Source organism: Heloderma suspectum, chromosome 13 (assembly GCF_057233095.1).
Source record: "Heloderma suspectum isolate Gila_16-S chromosome 13, 16-S_ref, whole genome shotgun sequence".
Lineage (NCBI taxonomy): Eukaryota > Metazoa > Chordata > Lepidosauria > Squamata > Helodermatidae > Heloderma > Heloderma suspectum.
Window position 1 is genome coordinate 13,717,208 of NC_139470.1, and position 26,048 is coordinate 13,743,255.

The 26,048-nt window shown below is 44.8% G+C and overlaps 1 protein-coding gene across 2 annotated transcripts in view; it reads left to right on the forward strand.

Moving 5' to 3' along the window:
- The first annotated feature begins 233 nt into the window (after positions 1–233).
- The window catches only part of FBRSL1 (fibrosin like 1), a 965,642-nt gene continuing 939,827 nt past the window's right edge, over positions 234–26,048 (forward strand). For both annotated transcript variants that reach the window (XM_084819250.1, XM_084819251.1), the window contains exon 1: positions 234–1,826. In XM_084819250.1, coding sequence (XP_084675376.1) covers positions 1,533–1,826 — 294 coding nt within the window. In that variant the 5' untranslated portion in view covers positions 234–1,532. The remainder of the gene's footprint in view (positions 1,827–26,048) is intronic.

Sequence of the window (26,048 nt, forward strand, 5' to 3'; positions counted from 1 at the left end):
CCCGGAGCCGTCGAGAAAGCGAGCCGGAGCCGCGTGCCGGCAGCAAAGCACAAACCCGCGGGAGCCGTCTTGGAGGACGAGGACGGGGACGAGGAGGAGAAGGGGCGAGGGGCGGGCGGGCGCGCGCGCGCCAGCAAGTGCGGGCGGGCGCGGGCGCGCGCGGGCGCGGGGGGGGGCCTGCGCCGTGGAATGACGCGCAGCCGGTCGCCCGTGCTCATGCGCGGCCGGCCGGGCGGTGCTAATCGCCTCAGCGAGCGAGTGCCCGGCTGGCTGGCTGGCTGGCTGAGGGTCGGCGGGCGGGGAAGAGAATGGGGCGGCAGCCGAGCGGGAGCGGCGGCGGCGGCGCAGCAGCCTGAGGCGGGGAGCCAGCGAGAGAGCGGCGCGAGGCGAGGCGAGGCGAGGCGAGGCGAGGCGCGGCGCGGGGCGGGGCCGGGGCGAGGAAGGCGAGCGGCGCCGCTCCGTCAGGCAGGCTCGGCGCTGCTGCTGCTGCTGCTGGCGGCCGGGCTGGGGAGGCGGGGCGAGGCGAGGCGAGGCGGGCTCGCGGCGAGCCAGGCGGCCGGCCGGCCGCGGCTGGGGAAAGTTGGGGGAGCCGCCGGGCCCAGGCGGCGGCGGCGGCGGCGGCGCTCGGAGGAGAAGAGGGCGGCGCGGCGGCGCGGCGGCGGCGGGAGAGCCGCTCTCGCCTCGCAACAAAGTTGCGGCGCCCGCGCGCGCGGAGCCCGGAGCCCCCTCGTTGCCGCGCCCCCTCCGCCTCACGCCCGGGTTCGAACCCGGGGCGGGGCGCTGCTTTGCCCCGGGGCGGGCGGGAGGAAAGAAGCGGGGGAGGGGGGGGCAGGGTTCGTCGAGGAGGAGTAGCCGCCGCCTCCCGCTGCCGCCGCCGCCGCCGCCGCCTCTCGTCGTCGCTCTGGATGTACGATTCTTCCCCTCCCGCCAAGCCCGGATTCGACCCCCTGGATCTGCCTGCGTGTCTCTGATTTTTGTGCGCGATTTTTTATTCCCCCCCCCCCTGGAGGGGGCGGCGGCGGCGGTGGAGGAAGCTGGGCTCTGCCTCTTTTCCTCCCTCCGGATCCGAACTCGAGATTAATTGCAGTGTGATGGTTTGTGTCCTTTAAAAAAAAGAGAGAGAGAGAGAGAGAGCACCCCCCCCTAATTAATTTTGCGTGGCTTTTTTTGGTTGTTTTTGTAAGGGAGGGGGAAGATTTGTCAAGGTCACTTCGTGGATTTACATTCCCCCCCCCTTTTTTCTTCTGGATCTCTTCCCCACCCCTTTCTTTATTCTGCCCTCCATCGGATCCCCCCTTTCTCTCCACAGAGGTCTGCTGGATTATATTTCTCTTCTCTTTCTCTCCCCCCCCCCCGCCTTTCCCTTTGGATTTGATAAGCCTGAAGAAAGGAGCCCTTTAAAAAAAGAGAGAGAGAGAGAGAGAGAAGCTGGATTAGTAGGGTGTTTTTTTGTTTTTTTGTTTTTTAAATCGCTCTGATCGTCTGAAATAAAATTTTGGGATATTATCATCACCATCATCATCATTTTGGAAATGGATGGCAAAATCAGACAGAGCAGGAAATCTAGGTCCCAAAGGGACCGCGTGAGGCGAAGGGACCCAAATGGCCGAGACCGCCCGAATCAAAGCCCTTCTTCGGCATCCGAGAGGGAACTGAGCCCGGGCAAGGAGAATACAAGCCAAAACTGTGCAAATCCTAAGAGCCAGGCATCCGCAGCCAGAAATGTCAGACCTCCGAGGCGGAGGAGGCGAGAATCCAGCTCCCAGGAAGAGGATTTAATTGATGGATTTGCGATAGCCAGCTTCAGTACCATGGAAGCCTTGGAGGTAAGAAATCGGGGGGGGGGGAAGGGTTGCTTTCGTTCATGGGCTTAGCGCTGTTATAGGATCCTTAGGGGTGGTGGGGGATGGAGAGAAGAGCTTGGGTTGTATTTAGGGGTCAGCTAGATGCAGCTCCCTTCCTTCTCTTGTCAGTATCAATTAACTTCTTGTTGCACATGAGCAATCTGTGTTCAGCCTGGAGGAATGAAAGGCAAAGGCGTTGGGCGTGGGAGCATGTGTGTGTATGGTCCAAAGCGTGATAAGCATCTCTAGCAACATCTTGGGTGTACTTGTTAGATCTGCTTTTTTCTGAGTGGATGTAGGCCAACAGTTTATGGGTAACCCTGTATTTTCCATTTCAGCTGAGAAACCAACTGTGTTGTGCTCAGGGCGAGTTGCATGTTTGTTTAGGATTTTAATTGGTTGGCAAGCCTACAGGGAAAAGTGCAAAAAGTTGTGATTTTCTTTGGGAGCTTTCTTTCTTTCTTTCTTTCTTTCTTTTGGATGCTATATTATGAAAGGGGCTGCATGAGGGAGAGAAATGACATTGTTGTGAATTGCTAAATTGTGTGCACAGTTGCTGGAGTAATTTTTTTAAACAAATACCACATCTTTTCTGTTTTGTGTCTGCATTGCCAAAATGTTACTTTGTCTGTCTCTGGAGACTGTAAAAGCGAGTGGCTAATGTTTGATACTGGGTGGGAAGCAGTGATGGAGGAAGAGATATGTTCTCAGAGATAATTCCTTTTGGTTTGATTTCTTTTCTCTTTTTTTAAATCTGATTTGCAGTTATTGAAGAAATTATAGTCTCTGGTTGATATTTTCTTGGTGTTAATCAGTTGGCAAAAAATATTGCTAGTCTGACTTCTTGTGAATAATGTTTGCTGTGAAAATACTGCGTGTGTTGTCTGAGTGTAGTAGTTAAGCAGAGCAGGAAATTTAATATTTTCAGAGGGACTGTGACAAGCTAGGGGATTTTGTGTGGCTTTTGATTTTTGCTGTTCATGATGTGATGGGAAAGTCTGAGCTGATAAGAGACTTCTGGTAAGTGTTTTATCCAGTTATATTTCTTAGTCATTTTGTCCATTCCAACATGCTGATTAAAAAAAAATAAAAAACTTTGGGTAGCATGTGCACTCACTCTGGGTGCCTGCCTATAAGGCACAGAAGTGAAGAATTGTTTCTGATGTTGGCTGATTTATGTTTTAAGAGCCTCTGCAATGTTCAGCGATGAATGTTGCGAGTTTTCTCCCCAAACTTTTCAAAAAATGCAATTTGAATGTGTGGCCCATTTGTGATTGCAAACCCTCTGACTCCTATATGATTATCTAGAAAATAAGTTTTGTGTTCTGTAACAAGCTTCTGTTACTTCTAAGGTTTTTCTAAAATATTTCTACATATCCTAAGAAATGGTTAGCACTTTGGAGCATTTCCTTGTTAACATTTTAAAAAAACAACAACTCTGGCTGGTTTTTGTTTGAAATTTGAAATTGTTGGACCTTCTGTGAAGGGAGGGAAAAGGCTATGTTGTGATGTTGCCAAAGGAAATAGCTGTAGCTGTAAATCAGATGGTCAAGACTTGACCAAGACTTCCCTGGAGAAAGCTTGTGTTGTGTTGATGGTGGTGATCCTTGTGATATTTGCTTTCTGTTGCTAAGGATTTCCTGATTTCTGGGCATCGCCATACATCTGTCTGGCACCAAGGTGATGAGCCTATTGAACCAATGAACCTTCAGAATTGTCATTGAGGAATGTTCAAGTCAGTTACCTTGTATGTGGCGGGGATAATCTGTCTTGGTTGGTACATCATTAAAAACTGCTTTGCTGTGTTGCAACCATGGTCAATATCCTCTCTTGAGTTTCCTGTCGCCAACAAAGGTTGCTCTGGATGCTTCAGAAGAGAAATGTATGGCTGCAAAAGGCAGTAATGGAAAATACAATTTCTGTGCATTGATCACCAATAAATGCAGCTGGAATGCCTTTGGAGGGGGCAAAACCAACTGGGGGAAGACCCCCCCCCCATGTTCCTTTCCACTATTTCATTGAGAAGGAAGGGAGCCAAAGTGTGAAGCGGGGCCTCCCTGTGGAGGTAGGAGCAGTAGCTAAGGAACATGCAAACCATTTTTCCTCGATGCTAATCCTGTCCTTGTTTACCTGTGTGTTTTCCAGTGGGCCATAGAAAGAGGTGTGTAAAACCTCTCTTACATTTGTCTGTGAAGTGTAGGCATTTCCTCTATGTTGTCCAGGGAGGAAAGCTCTAGCGTATCGGAGAAGTGTGTGTTCTTGAGTTAGTTTTTCCTCCCCAAATGGCTAACACTTGTGTAGTTAGGCTAATATCATGTTGGCCTTCCCAGAAAGACTGCTGTAGGGCTGAAAGGCAGCATGACCTGCTGCATTCCATTGTGACACAGGCATATATGTGCCTCCGTTTGCTGGAATGACCGACAAGTGAGCAGGACAATTCTCCACATTTGACAGGCTGTCTTCCCTTGAGTTCTGGTTCTTGGTCACTTGAATTCATCCATGTTCTCTCTGTTTCCTAAAGTGACTATCTTCATTTAGATTCCGCCTTTCTTCCCTAATGGAACTCCAGGTGTTACACATGAGGGTTCCCAGGAGATGGCCTGTCAAAACCAAATGCATGCTTGAATAGCTTCAGCAATGTTGTTGCATGTTATGCCTTCAGAATATGCTCGTTGGGGAAGGTTCTGTTTCCTGGTTAAAAGGGAGAGCTCCAATAAGTTTGAGAGTCCCTGCTGTGTGGGGCAGATAAAGTATCATAACTAGATATCCATCCAGTTGACTGATGAATCATGTGAATCTTGAGTCACTTATACAGATAAGAGGGTAACAATGAAAACAGCAAGTAAAAAGACCCCACCTACACGCAGTCCTTTTGTGTCTCAGGTTGTTGCTGAAATGCTTTGCAGAAGTGATCTCCTGGGGGTGGTGTTTTGTGTGGCATAGCAAAAAGCATGTAGTAATTCTTAGTAACTCATATTATTTATTCAATGTTTTCTATGAGTGCTAAAAGTACTGCATGTGGTGTTGGAAGGTGCTGTTAAACTCATGTCCTGCTTGTGCGTTTCCCATGGGCAGCTGGCTGGCTGTTGTGTGAACAGAATGCTAGAGTAGATGGACCCTTGATCTGATCCAGCAGGGCTGTTCTTATGTTCCTAAGTGCATTGTGTCTCTGAAAGTTAGGGTGGTGTTATCTCCATTTTAAAGATTGGAGAGCGGAGGGTGAGAGAATGGGTTGCCTAAGGGCACCCAGGTGAGTTCAAAGTCTGTCAAATTTGTATCAGGGATTTACCTAATTCCTTTAATCACTATGCTAAACAACCCTAGCCTAGCTCTTGTAGCCTGTACCACATATATACTACATAACCTACCTTGAAGGGTTGTTGCCAAGATGTTTGGGGGAAGTGAGGGGTGTGTGTGACAATGTTTGCTGCTCTTTGGGGGAAGTGTGGGATAAAAATGTAAGTAATATCTATGCTTTCTCTAAAATTAGATCATATCCATAGTCACCACATATGTGATGGTCTGCACATGTTTCCCTGAACCTTGGCTTGGAGGGTCACTAGTTGTGCAGAAGTGAGATCTATATAGGGAAGTAGCCAGGTGCAAAGTGGTCCTTCGAATTCATCAAGCAGTAGTTGCATGTGTGCGGAGAGAGGAAACTGCTGTCTGCAGATCATCTCTATCAATATTCAAGAGAGCACCTTCACTTTCAGTGTCTTGGGCTTTAATTGGCTCATCAGAATAAATAGGATAAGCAAAATCCACTTGTTTCCTTTCATGTGTCGAATGAGGAGGGTGTGTAGTACCTGAGGTGCTTTCAGAAGCCAAAGTGGTAAATCTGTGTTTGTGTAGATGTATGTGGGCTTTTTGCAATGAATATGAACTTGAGCACGCTTCGGGAGAGAGCGCAGGACAGGAAGGCCTGGTGTGCTATGGTCCATGGGGTCATGAAGAGTCGGACACGACTGAACGACTGAACAACAACAAATGTGGGCTTTTAAAAAAAATTCCAGTAACAAAGCAAGGCCAGAAAATGTCAGGCACGCCTGTGGGGTTTTCCTTACCAAGGAGTGGTTGCTTCTTTTGAGTATGGGAATTGCCAGCCAGACGTCTGCGGTTACCATTAGTGAAGGGGATTACCAAGGCCAAAATCTCCTAAAGTAACATATGCCCAATTGATGGTGTAGTTTAGATTTTTTTTTTTTAACAAAGCCTCATTGGGTGGATCTCATTGACAGAATATATAAATACTCTTTTGTGCTGTCCTCGCGTGGTGTTGGGGTTCGAGAGTTAGAGACCTGGGTTTGTCCTCACTTAACCATGAAGCTCACTGGGTGACTTTGAGCCAATCACTCACTTGGTTCACGTGACACAACAGCCCACTGTGGCTTATTTTACCTGCCGGGGCTGTCGCATTGTGTTGCACACCTGTGGGCACATTTTTGCATGCCACCCTCAGGTGGCAGCCTTGCCGTGACCTGTTGTGTCATGCAGTCCCAAGTAACGGGTTGTTTGAGGGTCAGACAACCCTCAAATAACCCTAAAAGGAGCCGTGGGTTATTTGAGGCTTGTCTAACCCTCAAACAATCCCTGCCACCTGAGATCACATAACATGAGAAGTTATGGCAAGCGGGACTCCTACAGGCACCATGTAAAAATGGCTTCCTATGTTCTTACTAATGAATATTTGCAGGCATCTAGAAAAGATGGAGACCAGTAGAAGCCTGCAGAATTTTTCCCAGTTCTGTGTCTGTAACAATTTTCTTTGGAGTCTAAACTTCTGACGAAGTGAAGGCTCTGTGCACGTGGCAGTTCACATTCTGTTCTAATCTTGTTGCTTTCTACACCATTGTAAAAACTTGGTTTTTTAAGAACCAGTGATTAGGAAAATGGAGTAGCTATGCTGTGGACCTTTTCCTCTAGAATTTCAAAACTGCTGTCTCTCTCTCTCTCTCTCTCTGTGTGTGTGTGTGTGTGTGTGTGTGTGTGTGTGTGTGTTGACAGGGATCTTTGAGGCAATGAAGTTTGGAAGACATGTTCTGTTTTATCTACGATACTGGGAATTTCCCTCCTCCCTTCAAAGCTACCACAATAACCTTAATGTTCTTGCAAGAACAATGTTCAGTTCATGTGTACTTTCGCACAGCATTTATTCAAGCAAATTTGAGAAATCCAGATATATCAAAATTTTCAAACTTGCAGGCAAGCAGGCAGCTTATGAGTTATGATCAGTACTTGGTTCCCCACCCCAAATAAAGTTGGTTCCCCACCCCAAATAAAGTTGGTTCCCCACCCCAAATAAAGTTGGCATTTGTGACCCAGCAATTACAGATTGCACTCAGAGCTCAGTATACAAACTCAGTTTCCTACAGTGCTGCACAGATGGTCACATTTTAAGATAGCAGTCTTAAAACATGTAATCTGTGTAAGATCCTGGCAATTATCTATGCATGTGTGTATGCTTACACACCTGTGCAGCATTCTGCTAATCCAGGAGGTGGGAGCATGTTAAAGATATGGGGATACATATAGGTCACAGTGGTATCTGGTAAATTGGAGTTTTGAATAATGGGATTTCATGCATACAGTCTTGCCCAACCTGGTGCCCCTGAGATGTGTTAGACCACAACCTCATCATCCATAGCCAGCATGGTCAGTGGAGGGCACCAGGGTGGGAAGGTTGCACTGTAGTTTGTATGTGTGTGGCTGCCTTGCATTCTCACATTTAAAAACTGCCTTTCCGATCATCTCGGTGTCACTGCATTATAATTTCATTTGTTTTTGAAGTAAAAGAAAAATGACAAAACACGCATCAGTCTTATAAATAACTTTTTCTCACGTTGTGGAAGTAATTATCCTTCCAAGTAAAAGTGATAATCTCTGAGCTGGTTGAACAACGTTCAGTTTATACTATGTAGTGTCTTGGGAAGAAGCTATCCTCTAGAGTTTCCACTGGGGAAAAAAATAGCCATGGGACTGAGAAACTTGACCAAAACCTGGGGGGGGGGAGAATCTTTAAATTTTATTTTTGCTAGAGAAGAGTGTGTATGAAAAGTGTTAAGCAATAGAAGGAACTTTGCAAACGGCTGTTAAGAGTTATGGCAGTGGGAGGTAGGGAGAAAGGTCAACTGGGAGAACTCCCTTGGGAATTTTATTTTAAATTAAAAATCAAACTACAAGTCTCAATTTTATTTAGGAATTTAAGTATCCATTTTGAACTGTTGGCTTGGGTAATAGGGTGTATGCACTGTTGTTAGATTCTCTGCCAGTTAACCTTGAGGGCAACTCTTGTATCAAGAGATTAGCTGGGGAGTGTTGGGATTAAAAGATAGTTTTGGAGCTACAATATTAAAGCTACTACCTTTTTGGGGACTGCTTATGATGTAGTGGACCTTCATGGCAGAATCCCTCAGGTTACATGGCACCCTTTGAGAAGAAATGCAAAGCTGGCTCCACGATCAACAAGATGGCAGAGTGTCCTTTCATTGCAACAAGACCTGCAACCACATTTGTTATTAACTCTAAGTATAAGATCTCTGCCCAATCATGATGGTTCTCCCTCTCCCCTCTAAAAGCATAGAAATAGCACTAAAAAGGGAAGTTTGTCAGAAAGATAATTAATTGAATACTAGAGAGGTTAAGCAGTAAGTGGAGAGATGTAGATCTGGTGTAGCTCTGTAAAATGTCTCCAGAAGTCAATTCAACACATTTTAACAAAGCTCAGGATTGGTTTTGTTACAGTTAACAAGCTGGAGAGACAGTGGCGGGGTGCACTTGTGATTTGCCTGCGGACCCTTGTGCAAACACAGCTTTCTCATTCTGAAAGAGTGTCTCTTGTCTCTTCACACTCACACTTTCTTTATGCATGTTTTCAGTAGGATGACTATAGAGGTGTCCTTGTACAACTAGGATATTTCAGGGGTTAAATGCCTACTGAATAAAAATGCAAAGCTCACAAAACATTGTCCATCATACTGACACCGTGTTTGGGGGGTTCTGCCATCATGGCTTTTTGTGGGGCGGGTGGGGGAGAGAATCCCAGGTGTTTGCAAGAGCTGGAAATACCTTTGACCAGTCTGAGCATTGTTATTATTGTTGTTGTTGCGGAACCCAGGCTGGCTTACGTAATCTTCCTCCTCTCAATTTTATCCTCACAACAACCCTGTGAAGTAAGGTAGGCTGAGAGGCAGTGACTGGCCCAAAGTCACTCAATGAGCTTCATGGCCCAAGTGGGGACTAGAACCCAGATCCCTTGAGCCCTACTCCAACACTCTTAACCACTATACTACACTGGCTCTCCTGTGAGTTACATCCAAGGTTCCAACCTGCAGAATGGGAACTAAAAATAAGAATGTGAAGCTCTCTTCATTCATAGAGCTCCGGGAGGTCTTCAGAGTCGTCCCCCCCCCCCCGCATCCTAGCAACAACCCTGCCAGGTTTAGTTAAGCTGACAGAGAATCACCGGCCAAGCTCACCCCATGTGTTTCATGGCTGAGAGAGGATTTGAACCCAGGTTTCCTCTGGCCCGCATCCCCCACTCTAACCACTATACTGCACTGGCACGTTCTTTCCTTTTTATGTTTATTTATGAAGATGTTTTTAAACTGTTTTTCAGCCTTAATCCCCCCTCCCAGTGTTTTCCATAACAGGACCAAACCAGACAATATCCAAATAACAAAAATAAAAAGGTAGGCTTTGCAATCAAAAGGAGCTGACTTTAACCCTTTAATCATATTAGAATCCATTGCCCACCTGAATGCTGTCAGGGATTCATGCTCAAGAGCAAAGATGATGAGCCTGTTTCAGCCCAAGGCCTGAATTCAATTTTGGGCCACATTCCAGTGGTGGGCAGAGCCAAAGGCTCAGGGCCAAGATAATGGCATGTTTTAGCTTAAAACTCTTACTTCCAGTAACCAAGCCTTAGGAGAGGCATGCCAACCTTAAGAATGGGGAGGAAAACTGAAAGAGCTGGGAAACCACTGATGATTGGTGGACAGAGAAAGGGGGTGGAGACAGGGGAGGGGGCATGGCCATCTGGGAAACTCGGGGGACTGGATTTGGTCCCTGGTTCTGAGGTTCCTGTTTAAGAGGATCCCATCCCTCTTGTCTATGTGAGTTACTGGATAAGCATTTCTTCCAGCTGGCAAGCAAAATAAGAACAGTGATTCATGCAGAGATTCAGCGGGCAACCTCTTTTCTGGGTGGGGACAGTAGGCTCATTTCAGCTTTTCTTTATGGCTTTTGGCATGCTAGCAGGTCTCTCAGAGGGCACAGTTTTCACATTATGGGGCTTAAGGCCTCCTGCAAATAGCTTCAATAAGCAAACCAGGTTGCTTTGCAAGCGGCTTTGTCTCTTTTATTGTGTGGAGAATGCAGTTCTGCTCCAGTGTGAAGGACAAAATTATCACACTACTTAATCTAGAAGCTCACCACTGGGTTTTGAGGACAGTGCAGAAAGATCAGGGTGTGGAATCAGCCAGCATACCTGTGTGATCCAGTTTTAAGGCCCTTTATTTTTTCCCCTCAACTTCATTTTGAGCCGGATGACTCTGTCCTGTACTTTCCAGAGAGGGAAGCATATTGGAAATAAATGGTCTTGCTCTTAGAAAATTGGGATTTTTCCATTCACCCATTTTTAATGATGAACTCTGTTGGGCAGTGGAACATGGGTCTGCAGTTTTTAATATATTATGCATTCAAGGTGACCTCCAAAGCAGGGTTTTTTTTTTCTGTTCTCCTTGGATGTTTGTAGAAACCCAAAAGATGTGTGTATTCTTTTTAGAATCTCCTGTGTTGTACTGAAGCTGTATTAATCATGATAAGGGAACATCTGCCCCACTGCTACAGCTCTTGGGGGTGGGGAGGGGAGACACAAATGTTCAAACTTACCTTTTTAAAAAGAGCAAATGAAATATAGTGACTTCATGAAGTTCGCATGCTGGCGTAAAGAAACATTTTACATATTCACGTGTCTGTCCCATTCCTACCTAAAGTGTGTGTGTGTGTGGCTACCCCGTTGCATCTGGTCTTGACCCTAGAATCACCTTTGCCAACCTTAGGCCCCGCAGATGCTTTGTACTTCGACTCCCATCAGCCCCATCCAGCATGGCCAATTGGTCCCAAGAGCTTCTCCAACATGGGATTCAGCCCTTGGGCTGAAAGAAGTTCAACACCCCTGAGCGTAGACAGATTGTCCCCCTCTGCCATGGTAATGTTGAGGCTGAGTTTAACCGCTTAGGAAACCGCTGCCTCTGTGAAAGAGGGCCCACGGTTGGGTTTGGTGGATGGCTGTTGTTTGGCATGTATCGGGCTTGAAAGGCGTTGTGCAAAACCAAGGATGAGGTTTTCAACCGGAGTGTGGCTGGAAGCAACAGAAACTCTCCTGGCAGAAAGATCTTTAAGATGCCTTTGACAGGCTGCCAAGACTCAAAAGGGCACAGATCTGTTTTATTTTTTCCAAATACTCGCTTCAAATCGTCCATTATCCTTTATTCTGCAGCAGGGGTGCAGAGCTTGTGGGCCTCTGGAGGTTGGATTGCAACCCCCATCCTCCCTGATCATTGACTAAGCTAGCTGGGTCTGATGGGAATCAGAGTCCAACAACATCTGGATGACCACAGGTTCCATACCCCAGTTCTACAGCATTTCTAGTGTGGGGAAAATGCTGTTTTCTGTTCCTGACTTCATTCATCCTCTTGTGACCTCTTGTGTAACATTTCACTGGTGGGAGAACGGAAGCAGATACTTTCTTATGTTCCTATATTGCCATCACCAATGTGCTAGGAGATATACAGAAAATAAGGGGACCTATTCCTCTCTAGAGGGCTTATGGGCAGATGAGATTACCATGAGGACTAGTGGGTGGGGGGCGGTAGGATTGGGGAGAATCAGGTGAAGGTGGGGAAGCTGGTAAATTCAAGTTAGGCTGGTTTGGGCTCTACAGGCAGCTTGGGCATTGGCCACACACACACACCCCCTTCTCCCATGTCCCCTTTCCTGTAGGGGTAGGGAAATTTCTTATCAATGTTTTACAGCTGCGTGTTCAAAGCTTAAAGGCTGTAAGGAAAATTATTCAATTTTTAAGGGTTTATTAGCAATGTTTTAAATAATTTAATGAACTCCCCCCCCCTCCTTGTAGCTGTGTATAATGGCAAATTGCTAAGATACAATAAACTCCTTTGGTTTGGTTTGGCCCGGCCCCTTAGTTGCCAACACTCTCAAGTAGGGGTGTTGGAAATCTGCAACGGAATCAAATGAGTTTCAAATTCTATGAATCGAACCCACAAATTCTGCAGCAGGCTAGCTTTTCCCAAGTTGCACGGATTCTGCTGTCTTATAGACCTTTTTTTTTTTACTTTCTGGAATGTTATGCAAATTTAGTCATAGAAAATATGTAAAATAAAAAAAACCCAGCTGAAAATGTGCATTTCCCCCATAGGATAAAGCATGAAAATGCATGTTGGGGGTATTGTGCATTTTTTGCAAGTGTGAATTTGCGCAAATGTGGGAAATCAGAAAAATCTGATTCCGCCAATGAGCAGACGATGGAACGAAAGAGATCTGACAATCTACGAAATGCAGATGGAACTGATTTTAAAAATCCATATGTCCCTACCTTCTGGATCTGGGAGCATTATATGAGCCTATCAAGAGCATATGCCTTATACAGAGTTATTGGTCCATTTAGCTCAGTATTGTTTGCACTGATTGGCAGCAGCTCGACATGGTTTCCCAGCCCTATCTGCAGATAGAATCACAGAATAGTAGGTTTGGAAGGGGCCTATGAGACCATTGAGTCCAACCCTCTGCTCAATGCAGGAATCCAAGTCAAAGCATCCCTGACAGATGGCTGTCTACCTTCCTCTTGAATGCCACCACTGTGGGAGAGCCCACCGCCTCCCTAGGTAATTGGTTCCATTGTCTTATAACAGCCAGGAAGTTTTTCCTGATGTTCAGTTGGAATCTGGCTTCCTGTAACTTGAGCCCATGATTCCGTGTCCTGCACTCTGGGATGATCGAGAAGAGATCCTGGCCTTCCTCTTGGTGACAGCCTTTCAAGTACTTGAAGAGCGCTATCCTATCTCCCTCAGTCTTCTCTTCTCAAGGCTAAACATTCCCAGTTCTTTCAGTCTCTCCTCATAGGGCTTTGTTTCCAGTCCCCTGATCATCTCGGTTGCCCTCCTCTGAACCCTCTCCAGTTTGTCTGCATCCTTCTTAAAGTGTGGTGCCCAGAACTGGACACAGTACTCAAGATGAGGCCTAACCAGTGCTGAGTAGAGGGGAACTAGTACTTTACGTAAAGCTATACTTCTGTTAATGCAGCCGAAAATAGCATTTGCCTTTTTTGCAGCCACATCACATTGCTGGGAATTGAATCTGTGACCTTTTGTGTGGAAGGCTTGTGCTTCGCCACTGAAGTCCAGTGATAACTTCGATCCAGCAGCCTGGAATTTTTCCATGTGGGTGATTCATATAGATCTTGAAAACTAAAAGACACTTCATTTTTCCTTGAAAGAAAGCTGTGCCTGTCTGATGGATTTGTTTGTGCCTTTGCTAAATACATGCAAGATGACTTGATCCAGTATTTCCACCCACAGTGCTGTTGCCAGTTTACCTTTAATGGTGGCTTCTCTCTGTTGGCAGCCACCAAATTAAATCTGGCCCCCATGTGTAGTGATGTTTGCCCTTTCCAGCTGTTAGACCCTGCATTTTCTTTTTCCTCTAGCAACTGATATTTGCAACAGGCCATTTTAGAGGATGAGCAATACAGTTTTGCTTCTGAAATCCATTATCAGTTGGGGAGGGGCTGTAGCTTGGTGGTAGTGCACTTGCTTTGCATGCAGAAGGTCTCAGGTTTGATCCCCAGCATCTCCAGGTAGGGCTGGAAAACCTCCTACCCGGAGAGCTGTTGCCAGCTGGTGCAGGTAATATTAAGCTAGATGGACTAAATAGTTAGACTCTTCCTAGATCTCTGCAGAACTAGCTGCTGACCACTCTGGTTTTATCCCACATTCCCAGTGATGGAAAGCAGGCTTAGTGCAAATCTAATTATACAGGAGTTGGTAATGAGTAAGGATCAAGGCCAGCTGCCTGTATTGGGAATCTATACCTCATCAGCAAGGCCTCCTCTTGTTGCCTGTACACAGCAAATATCAATGGACATTGTTACATGAGAGTGAGCCATTGAGCAGGACTGATTTTTGTATCGTAATTCAGTGTTGCAGTTCCGTGGAATAAGTTGCTGCTTTGTATAGATTGTTCTAGTTGCAGAGCATGGTCAGGGCTTGTGTGTTAGCAGTAATTAACACACACACACCCTGACAGTGCCCTACAACTAGTACGATCTGTGCAAAGCAGCAATTCATCCCATGGAACTGCTACATTTCATTATGATACAAAAATGTCCTGTAACCACTGGGGGAGGTTGCCAAGTGACCTGAGTATTACATTTCTTAAATTGCTTAAAATGTGTGGGTTGTGCCCGCCCCAAACAAGTCTTCTGCTGCTGCCTTGAAGGCTTTTTGGGCACATTGGTCTCCTAGGCTACGCTGCTATCGGGTTGAACTGCATCCCCATATTAAATTGACTAGGATATGCCCTGAGCCCACATACAGAGCTGATATTTAATCCCTGTGAGGCAGGGGTGTGTAGAACCTCAGGATTGGGGGGCAAATCCATCCTTCCTGAGTTCCCAGATTGCCACACACCCTTCCCCTGGCCTCACTTTCTTTCCCCCAACCACCAATCAGTTTCTGGTTTCCTGGCTTTTGTGTAGTGTTTTCTGCCATTCTAAAAGTGTTAAGGTTTTAGTAGTAGTATACAAAGCCCTAAATTACTTCCGACCAGGATACCGGAGAGAGCACTTCTCCCTTACTAAACTGCCTGGTCACTGAGGTCATCAGAGGGCATGTTCCTGTTGGTTCCACATGGACCCATGGCCCGTTCGGAGTCCACCGGGACAAGAGCCTTCAGCGTGGCAGCCCCCTTTCTTTGGAATTTCCTTCCTCTGGAGGTCAGGCAGGCACAAACGCTGTGCTGTTTCTGGCACCTCCTGAAAACAGCATTGTTCCAGGAGGCATTCCTGAATTGCCCAGTCATGGTTTCTATTGGTATTCTGTTTCTAAAAATATCATAATTTTAATCTGGTGTTTTAATCTTTTTATCCTTTTACTGTTTTATCTCTTGTGTTCACTGCTCCAAAATCTGTTCTAGAGTGGTATACAAATATTGTAAACGAATGAAAAAATGAATGAAATGCCTCTCCTAAGGCTGAATTACTGGCAGTAAGACCATGGAGCCCTGCTCTTAGGACACAGGCCTAAAAGGGCAAGTGTTACCCCTTCTTTTAGTGTCTTCAGGACGTTTAAATATGGAATTCAACCATCCAAGATAACATTTGTATCTGTGATGTGTATCATCCCAGTGATGATAATTCAAAAATGCCCTGTAATGTTAGATTAAAGGATCTATCTAGATGTAGCTAGTTTCCAGCATCCCATCACAATCTTTATAATGATTAAGGAAAAGAAGCACAGTGGGACTGTGTAGATGAAGCCTCTGTGTTCCCCACAGAGGTCAACCAGATGCTTCTGGGAAGCCCCAAAGTAGGACATCAGAGCACTAGACCTGCCCTGCTGTTGTTCCCCCACAACTGGCATAATTCAGAGGCATACCTCCTCTGATTCTGGAGGTAGCTTACAGCCATCATTACCAGAAGCCATGATTAACCTTATCCTTCACAAATCTGTCTAAGCCCCTTTTTTAAAAGCCATCAAGGTTGGTGGCCAGCTGCACATCTTGTGACAGCGAGCTCCATAGCTTAACTGCACCCTGTGTGTGCACGCAAAAGCACAAACTGCCCTTCGAAACGACAGGGATTTTTCATGCTCATTTTCGTGAGCCGTACTTCTTTGCTCTACTGACTTGACTGCTGAAAACTTGATGAGTCTTCCTGGTGTACTGCTAAAGAGATATAATTGAGATAATGGCTCCCACTGAATACTGCAGCATACTGTGGCTTGCTCAAGGAAGTCTACAGAAAAAGGATAAAGTCAGCTTAGCTTTAACTATTCATAATTAGGTTGCTGAAATCTGCCTCCTACATACATATGAGAGTTTTGCTTAGTGCTCTTGACTGAAACTGCTATGAGGAGGATAGCTTTGCTCGCCCAATTGTATGTAAACTTCAGAGAGAGCCTTTAGTTGGCTACTGGGCTAGGACAAGTAACAGAGCCTTCCTGGTGAGAAGCTTGTCAGGCCTTCTAAAGAAGTCATGTAGATTCATGCAGGAGGGTGGTCTTGTAAACATTCTATTCTGTGTGGCTGCACAGATGGGTTACAACCCAGAATGCTTGCAGAGGATTTCCCCAGTGATGGTGTATCTGTGCAGGGCTAACTGGGAAACTCTTGCCATGGGCTAGTATAGATGTAACGGAAGTGTGGCCATACAGATCACAGAGGGGCAGAGCTATTCCTGTAGGACAGGGATGGGCAACTTTGGGAAATCCAGGGGCCATTTTCACACACCCCTTACAGGTGCCAAAACAGCAAATCATAAAAACAAAATGTTGTCTAGAGCTGCCTCAAAGCGCCAAAAGGGTCAAAACTAGCAAGCTAATTTTGACCCTTTGGCACTTGATAGCAGCTCAGATTGCTATTTGTTGGTAAAAATAACCTTCTTGGGGGGGTCTCCCCAAATTTGGGGGCAGGCAGGGGATGGCCCACCCCTGCTGTTAGAATCTCTGCAGGAACTCATTCTCCGTACCTTTTCTAAAGTGGATTTCCACCTTCTGCCTTCGGCGTAATTGGTTTGCTTGGAGCACGTGAACTGCTCCTCATGTACTAACCCTGGCTCAGGGGCCTTCCTTCATAACGCGCAGCACTGATTCTGTGTTGCTTCTAAGCAGCCTTTTACTTGGTTATTTATGCCGAAGTACAAACAAATACATACACCATGTTAAGGCCAAAGTGTGCATTTGTATAGAATGAAATGTGGGTGGTTTTTTCCCCCCCATTTTAAAGAATGTACTGAAGAAGCTGGTGCTGGGAAAAGATCTGGGACCGTTTTCTGATGCCCCCATACTGCCATAATTCTGCTACTAACAATGCGCCTTAATCTCCCCTTCTGCTCCATTCACAATATTCTGAAATGGTTATGCCTGTCCAACACAGTCTTTGCTTCTGTCACTTCCCTCCAAACAAAGTTCTTTGGAACATCTCAACCCTCCATTGCGAGCAAGACTGGAGTTTCTGCTGTCAATCCATCCTGTTCCCCTTTTATGCTACATCCCAAACCTACAGTGCCAAACTCAGCCTTTAAATTAGATTTGGTTGCAGTGTTGTTTTTATTTGTTAACATTCCATTTATTTTTCAATTCTGGGCTATTCACCACAGTCTTACCATCTTCTTGATGCCAGGTTAAGACTTTACTCCCAGGCATTTCACTATACACGATAAAGTTTTAACCAGTCATGGGATTTTTTTTATTGTTGATTTGCATTGTTTTTGTATGTAAATTGTTTTTCTATTGTGGTTTGTATTGTATTTTTAAGTTTGTACACTTTTGTAAACTGCCTAAAGAGCTTTGGCAATTTATTGGGCAGTATAGAAATGTAATAATATAAATCGTTAGAATCATAGAATAGTAGGGTTGAAAGGGGCCTACAAGACCATCGAGTCCAGCCCCCTGCTCAGTGCAGGAAGCCTGATTCCCAGGCGGTCTCCCAGCCAAGTACTAACCAGGGCTGACCCTGCTTAGCTTCCGAGATCAGACAAAATCAGGCAAGCACCATTACTGCAGGGGTATCATAGAATCATAGGGTTGGAAGGGGCCTACAAGACAATTGAGTCCAACCCTTGCTCAATGTGCAGGAATCCAAGTCAAAGCATCCCTGACAGATGGCTGTCCAGCTTCATCTTGAATGCCTCCATTGTGGGAGAGCCCACCACCTCCGTAGGTAATTGATTCCATTGTCATATTGCCCTAACGGTCAGGAAGCTTTTCCTGATGTTCAGCCAGAATCTGGCTTCCTGTAACTTGAGCCCATGATTCTGTGTCCTGCACTCTGGGATGATGGAGAAGAGATGCTGGCCTTCCTCTCTGCGACAGCCTTTCAAGTCCTTGAAGAGCGTTATCCTATCTCCCCTCAGTCTTCTCTTCTCAAGGCTAAACATGCCCAGTTCTTTCAGTCTCTCCTCATAGGGCTTAATTTTAATCTTGTACAAAAGTGCTGTTTGTACGTTGCCAGTGCTATATCAATGTAACAGTCTGATCTCGTCTGATCTTGGAGGCTAAGCAGGGTCAGCCCTGGTTAGTACTTGGATGGGAGACTGCCTGGGAATCAGGCTTCTTGCCTTGAGCAGGGGGTTGGACTCAATGGTCTATAATTGTAGGCCCCTTCCAACCCTATGATTCTATGAAACCATCTCTTTGGGGTTTTGTTTTAAAGTTCATCAGCGTGATGAGCATGAAACATGCCTGAATGCTCTGCTGTTGGTGGTGAGAGTTCCCCTATTTTCATTGCACATTAATGATACATTAATGTATCACAGTCGAAGGTATAAATGATTTTTTATGTAGGTGAAGTGGCTCTTGTCGTTGAACTGGTTTTCTGGGTTGCATCTCAGCACAGCAGAGCTTCTGAATGTTTCAGAGGCTCCTCTTTGTGCGTGATGAGCCAGAGGCGTGCTAGATTATCAACAGTCTGTATCCTGGGAGAAAACCAGCTCATCCTTTTAGGGCACAATCCTATCTATGTTTAGTCAGAAAGAAGTGCTACAACTTCCAGCATTCCCCAGCTAGCATGGCTGGGAGTTGTAGGACTTTTTTTCCCTGTCAGACATGCATAGGATTGTGCCTTTAGACAAGCAAAGTTTTATTAAATGATCATTCCTGCAGTATTTATTTATTTATTTATTTATTTACTTATTACATTTCTATACCACCCAATAGCTGGAGCTCTCTGGGCAGTTTACAAAGATTAAAAACATTAAAAATACAATATACAGAGATTAAAAACCATTTACATAAAAAACACATGCACAGAAAATATACACAGAAGAAACATATATCTAAAACAACTTCAAACAAACAATCTCAAAAACAAACAACCAGTTAGCTCTTTAGAATGTTTTTTTTCTCTTTGGATTTGTTTTTGTTTTGTTTTTTGGCAAAATATTTCACTCTTGTCAAGAATAGACTTCTGTCCTGGGTGGTTGCAAAGAACTTAAGGCTAACATTTTGGCAACAGTATCTATGTTTAGAGCATTTTCACCTTGTTTGATCTCCAAAGCCTCAAGGTGGCTTAGAAAATATTTTCTAAAAATAGTAGTAATGAAAACACACGCAAAAATAGCAGATGTTTGACTGCTTTTAAAGAAGTTTTAAAATATTTAAATACCAGCAATTGGCAAATAATGAAAAGGGGTCTCAAAAACATTAAAAGGCATGGCGGAACAAGATGGATGTCTCCTGGCATCTGAAAGTTAAAAGAAGGTACCAGCTGCACATGTCTGGTGAGGGAGTTCTGAAATTTGAGGGGCCACAACAGAAAAGGCCCCATTCCTGCTAGCTGCGGGCCTCACCTCAGAAGACAGTGGCACTCAATGAAGGTCCTTGGAAGCGGATTTCGGTTGCCGGGCAGCCTCATGTGGAGGTGTTCATTTTTCAGATACAACAATAGAGCTCAGGCAAACCCTCCCCCTTTTTTGTGACCAAGCCTGCCCTCTTCCCCCCAAATTTGGTTCACAGACTGGTGTAAGCGTTGTTTCATCACTGCAATTTGAATGCATAATATGGGATGTAAGGATTGAAAGGTTGATAGAGAAGTATTGCTCACTGGAGAAGGAAGTAGAGATCAAAGGTCTGTCGTACGTCCACAGGAAATGCTGCTGTTCTGACTGCCAAACACACACTGCAGCTGGATAGTGTTTGAACTTCAGCCCATGAGGTCTAGAAACATTTTTTGTATTAAACAAGTCCATAGCTTATCTTCTCCTCTGGTTTGAAGATGTGGTCACAAGAAAACCTGAATTGCTTTACTGGCTCCATTTGAGGAGCCCTATGTGCACTATTTGTTCCCACCAGCAGCCAGTCTCTTGCCTTTGGGTGCTCTTGCATCATTTGTGTCCCTGGCATCTGCACTTGGAGGTACAGTGCTTCTTAACATGGAAGTTCCATTTAAATATCCAGGCTCATAACAATTAAGGCTCCTTTAGCTATCTATCGAATCCTGTTTTAACATCTAAGTGACTTCTTCGTCTGTTGTCTGTCAACTTCATTGCACCCCCTCTCCCCTCCAAGTACACAGGACAGGGCCTTTTCTGTAGCAGCACTTAGGACAGAACTCACTCCCGAAGGAAGTCAGGTTGGCTCCATCTCTGTCAATTTTTGGACTTGCAGTAAAGACTGCACTGTTTCAGCAGGCTTTTGACAGATCTGAGTATTATTCTGACCCATTCTAATAATGCTTTGCTTCTGCTTTTTATTCTGTTGTGATTTTATTCTGTAGTTTTAAGTTGTATTTTGCTTTTGAGGGCCCTGGTGTGCAGAAACACAATTTATGCGTACCTAAAATAAATGTAGTTCTGGAATGGAGAGGAGGGAATAAGATAGTTCTCTTGAAGATTGAGACACACTGGTATAAGAATTGGTGCATGCGTTCATTGTAATTCCACATTTTAGGTTTGAACAGCAGCTTGCTCTGTACTGCCCCATTTTCAAGGGGGCCAGGAAATATGTAAATCACAAGCTCTATTCAGGGGTGTGCGTCATTCCCTTTTCCCATGATTCCAATCACATGAGTGGGCAGAGCAGGAGCATTGTCCCTGCCCCCTCAGTTGCATCACTGTTCCTGGCTTGGTCACCTGCCATATTTTGGAGGCTGAATATTTCCCCTTGTGTATGCTGCCTGCATCATTTAGCTCTGATCTTCCAGGGTTCTAAGTCGCATGAGTAGCCTACACAAGTAAAGAAGTTTCCCTTCTGCAGGAGTTCCCTTCCCAACAGGTGGAAAGCAGTGAAGATGGGGATGTGATGGAGCCAGGTGGGGCTTGAGTTTATCCCTGTTCTCCCCTCTTTGGGTGAGGCTTGAAGAGGGCTACAGTGTAATGCAACTTCCCCCTTGAGCACTGGAAGAGTGAAAGTTAGTACGCTTACAGCATGATTCTTCATTTTGAAGCTTCAGGCACCAGCCCAATCTCCTTGCCCGTTTCAGCGTGCGTGTGCGGCAGGGAGGAAATATGCAAATGACAGTGCACTTAGGCAAAGCTTTTTGAGCACTGTGGTTTATCAGGACTCATTTTAGTCTGAGACTATCAAAAGGGTATAAAAGGCTGGTATAAAAGTTGCATTAGCAAGGCTGCAAGTTTGGTATAGATTAGAACTTCGATAGGATCAGAACAATTTCCAGAGATGCTGGCTGCAAAACATGAGCTTATGGCACCATCGCTCTCTCTCCTTCTCTCTCTCTCTCTCTCTCTCTCTTTCTCTCTCTCATTCAAAGGAACATTTTAAAAAATGTATTAGAACACACTCTGTGTGCACGTAACACAGAGATGATATTTCGAGTGAAACAGATTGAATTCAAGTGTGAGCCCTGGTCACATTTCTTGGGAATGAGAGGCTGTGTTTCACTTGCATTTTAGGCATAATGCAGCTATACAAATAACTGGGAATTTAGCACACACACATACACACACCACCTCCCATTCACTGAAATGTGCTAGTGGCAAAGAGTTCCTATATCATGTTAGCTCACATCTTGCTTTCAGTAGGTTGACAGCTGGACTGTGTTACTTTTGGCATGTTCTTACAGTTCTTACGGCGTTCAGCCCTGTAGATTAGTAGGTCGCGTATGTTCCCACTTCACAGATGTGTGTGTGTGTGTGGGGGGGGGGGGACTGAGGTTACGGCAGCACTGCTTATGCAAGTGCATGGCTGAGATGCTTGTGTGGATTCCTAGGGTTCAAATCCAACATTCCTCCCCGGAGGCTTTAAGTCTCAAGTACCTCGTTGCCATGGCTCTTAGAAACAAACGCATGCTGCCTAGAAACCTGACGATTTGTACACAGTCCAGTCCCATCCTTGTGCCTGAAGTCTGGTGCAGAGTCCTAAAATGGCCTTGGTCATAGAATCATAGAGTTGGAAGGGGCCATTTAGGCCATCCAAGTCCCACTTGACCTTTGCTATCAGACTCCTTAATACAAAACAGATGCACTGGTTTTCCTCTCCGCTTGTGTGACGGAGGGCATAGCAGAAGTTCAATTATTACACAACTGTTTGTTAAGTTGTGGTAGTTCTATCCTTGCACTCCTTTACCGCTGAGCTAAAATAGGACCCTTTAATTTCTTCAGCTGTTGGTGCCCTTGTAGGCCACTAAGTATTGGCTAATGTGATATGTTTGACTTGGGGATAGGCTGTGGTTTTAGTATGAATGTCTAGCAGCGAGGTGAACTTCCTTTAAATAGCGACCCCCTCCCTTTGCCAGAGCACATGCCCACAACCCACTGTAATTGATGGGAGAGACCGAGAAATGCTACTGAGTTAAAAGAGATGGCTTATGGAATCAGTCAAACTTGGTATAAAATAATTATGGTGTTTTGACAGCTTGTTAATAACTTGCAGCCATTGGAAGAAATATAATTGCAGCATTGTGAGTTTCCTGGCGTCTCTGTCAGATTTGTAAAATTAAATAAAGGATGTGAAATCCATTAAAAATAGTTGGGACATCGTGTCTTGGAGATGATGGGCCACTTAATTAAAAATAATAATTGTTCAGTTCCAATTTAGGTTCACGGCATTTCATTTCAGTGGTATTCTGAACATCCACTAAAAGCGGCTGGGTCTTTGAATTCCATCTTTGAGGATCTGTGACTTCCAGGGGGCTTGTTTGGGGATGGCCCAAGAAGTCTTTCTGTTTGGGAACAGTTGTTGTTGTTGTTCAGTTGTTAAGTCGTATCCGACTCTTCGTGACCCCAAATCCTCCCATGCATAATGTGAAAGTACGTTGTCACCTGTAATGATTAAAATCCCCTGAAGTGTTGCCAACATGTACTTTAGGAATTGCATAATTATATGATCATTGAAAGAGACATAAAAGGACCTCATGGTGCGCACACTCCTGCACACTCACACGCACATATATAAGTGGGGGGAAGTTCAAATATATAAAGAGGAGCTCAGGATTTTGTCTGTATTTTCCAGTTACTTTGCTCAGTGTCTAATAACAAAGAGGAATAAAAGGATATTAGTCCAATAATTGCTTTTTATCAGCATCCATTTAATAAGAAAAAAAAGTTGGGGAGGGGAAAATGGAAATGGCTAGCTGGCAACACAACCATTCCAGTGGTTAAACTGGTGCTACTTCCTAGTTTTAGCCTGAACGCTAACTGACACATGTTTTTTTTAACACAGCATGATCACCCCTTATTTAGTGCAGAGTGGTGGCAGACCTCTAACTGCAGCAGAAGCAAATTTTTCAGTAACGTAAATAGTAGGTAATTTATACAAGTCACAGGAGCACTAGTTGCAAATGGGGTCTGATGCTCAAGCCCCTATATTGCTGCCTGATTCTTTTTGCATCCTCAGGGTGCCAACAATCATTAAAAAAAATAAAAATAAACCATTTTCTAGTCCTCACTGATCTATTTATGCTCACTCTCTAATGCATGTCTATGGCTCCTGTTGTGGCACTCTGGGAGGGAAGGGATGCAATGTGCCTAGTTGTCTTTGTACCTCTGGCTGGTGGTAGAGCCTAAAGCATCCTTCCTCTCACTTCTGCAGCGACAGGACAAGATACACATGAATGGGACAGCAACAAGTTCCACTGTAGCTTTTAAAGCCATATTGCCTCATATTGGTCTGAGAAGTGGGAGCAGAAGGTTAATTAACGTTTTTCTCTTTTTTTGAATCTGTGCCTGCCTTTCCATCATAAGCAAGAATTCTTAATCTGCTATTTGCTTTTATCTAGTTGTGAATTGTAAGAATACAATGATATGTGTATATGTGACAGAATGAGAGCAGTTTTTTTTCACCGTGATGCAGAATTTGTAAAACTTCTAAAACGTAGTCATGAGCAAAATCTAACCTATCCTTTGTTTTAGCTGATGCCCCCTCTCCATCTAATTGCATGGTCAAGAGGTTTTTCATGGCTAGTCTTTCCTACTTTATGTTAAGGTAGATGGGTCTGACGACGATAACGTCTTGGATAGAACTGTGCTTAATCCAAACCACTCCTGGCCACAATTCCTCATTTGGCATGGCTTCTGAAAATTCAAGTCTTGCATTTTTGCAAAATGCAGAAATGTGCAGGAGTTCTATTGATCTGTATAAATTATCATGTTAAGCTGCCTTGGCAAAGTCTTCTGTGGAGAAAATATTGCCAAATAGAAGGACCGGTTTGCAGAGGGTATGATTGCTGCTTCCTCTGTGGTTTCTCTCATGTCACCCTGGGAAATGTTACCTTCGTATGTGATTGGGGTGGCCAGCACAGTTCCCTATAGTAGCGCCTGTATCTCCATCTTATTTTATTACATTTGTATTCCACATTAATAATAGGATCTCCAAGACAGCTAACAGGTTTTTTTAAAACACTGCAATGAAAACAAGGAGACATTATACAAATGTATACAATCATGCATACAATCATGCATGGTGTGGAGAAAGTGGAGAGGAAGACGTTTTTCTACCTCTCCCTTAATATTAGAACCTGGGGTCATTCCGTGAAACTGAATGGTAGGAGAATCAGGACAGATAAAAGGTACGACTTCTTCAAACAGCGTATACAAAAACTATGGAATTCGCTACCACAGTGCATAGATGAACTGTGGAATTCACTACCACAAGATGTAATGATGGCCACCAATTTGGACGGCTTTAAAAGGGGGTTAGACAAATTCATGGAGGAGAAGGCTATCCATGGCTACTAGTCCTGATATATGCTACCTTCAGTATCAGAGGTAGTATGCCTATGTACACCAGTTGTTAGGGAACATGGGCAGGAAGGTGCTGTTGCACTCATGTCCTACTTGTGGGTTTCCCACTGTGGTTAGCCACTGTGTGAACATAATGCTGGACTAGCTAGGCCTTTGGTTGGATTCCACAGGGCTCCTGTTATGTTCTTAAAACAATTCTCAGTAATATGCTATCAAAGCAACATAATGAATACTGATTCCAGGAAGAACAAAAACATGGGACACTGCCTTGTCCAGCTAGCCCAAAGTGGCCATTTATGACTGGCAGAGGCCTTTCCCCATCACCTGCTATCTGATCCTCTTAACTGGAGATGCCAGGGATTTCATCTGGGGTCTTCTACATGCAAAGCACTAGTTTATTACTGAGCTCTGGTCCCTCCATAACAAAAACAGCACTCTTATCTGAAGGCCCAATGTGTGAAGAGAGCACCATTTTCATAAGATATTAAAATGCTATTTGAGATGGAACCAGCTTGGGAACGGGGGCAAAATAGTTCCAAGGCTTGGGCATCACAACAGAGGGCCCTGTCTGGTGTATCTACCAAGTGAGCCTCTGCCAAAGACTTGAGCGGGCACAGAGAATTCATTCATTCATTGCATTCATTCATTGTATTTCTATACCGCCTCATAGCCAAAGCTCTCTGGGTGGCTCATAAGAATCTTGTGTGGGAGAGATGGTCCTTCAAGCACTCCAGTCCCAAAGTCCTAGGGGTTTAAAAGCAATGAACCTGCAATTTGAATTATTATTATTGTTATTACTAATGATTATTAGGAACATAAAAAGAGCTTCGCTGGGTCAGACCAAGGGTCCATATATATTTCATTTCTATATTGCTCAGTAGCTGAAGCTCTCTGGGCGATTCACAGCAATTCACAAAAATTACAAACCACAGGTACAACATTATAATGAAACATAGTATAAATTTTAACATACAACTTTTAAAACAATTTTAAAACAAGAGCTAAAAACAATTTCAGTAAACAAGTTCAATACTAGACCTCTTCAAGACAGCGGTCAGAAATGCCCCATCATATACCATTAAATGCCTGGGAGTAGAGGGCAGGCTTAACCTGGTGCCAAAAAGATTACAGTGTTGGTGCCAGGCGGGCGTCAGTTGGGCTTGGAAACAAACCAGGAGCCAATGAATCTGGTACACCAACAAGGTTGCATGACCTGATAAAATACCATACATTCTGCCCTAATTATGGCCAGAAGATAAAATTCCCTGGGC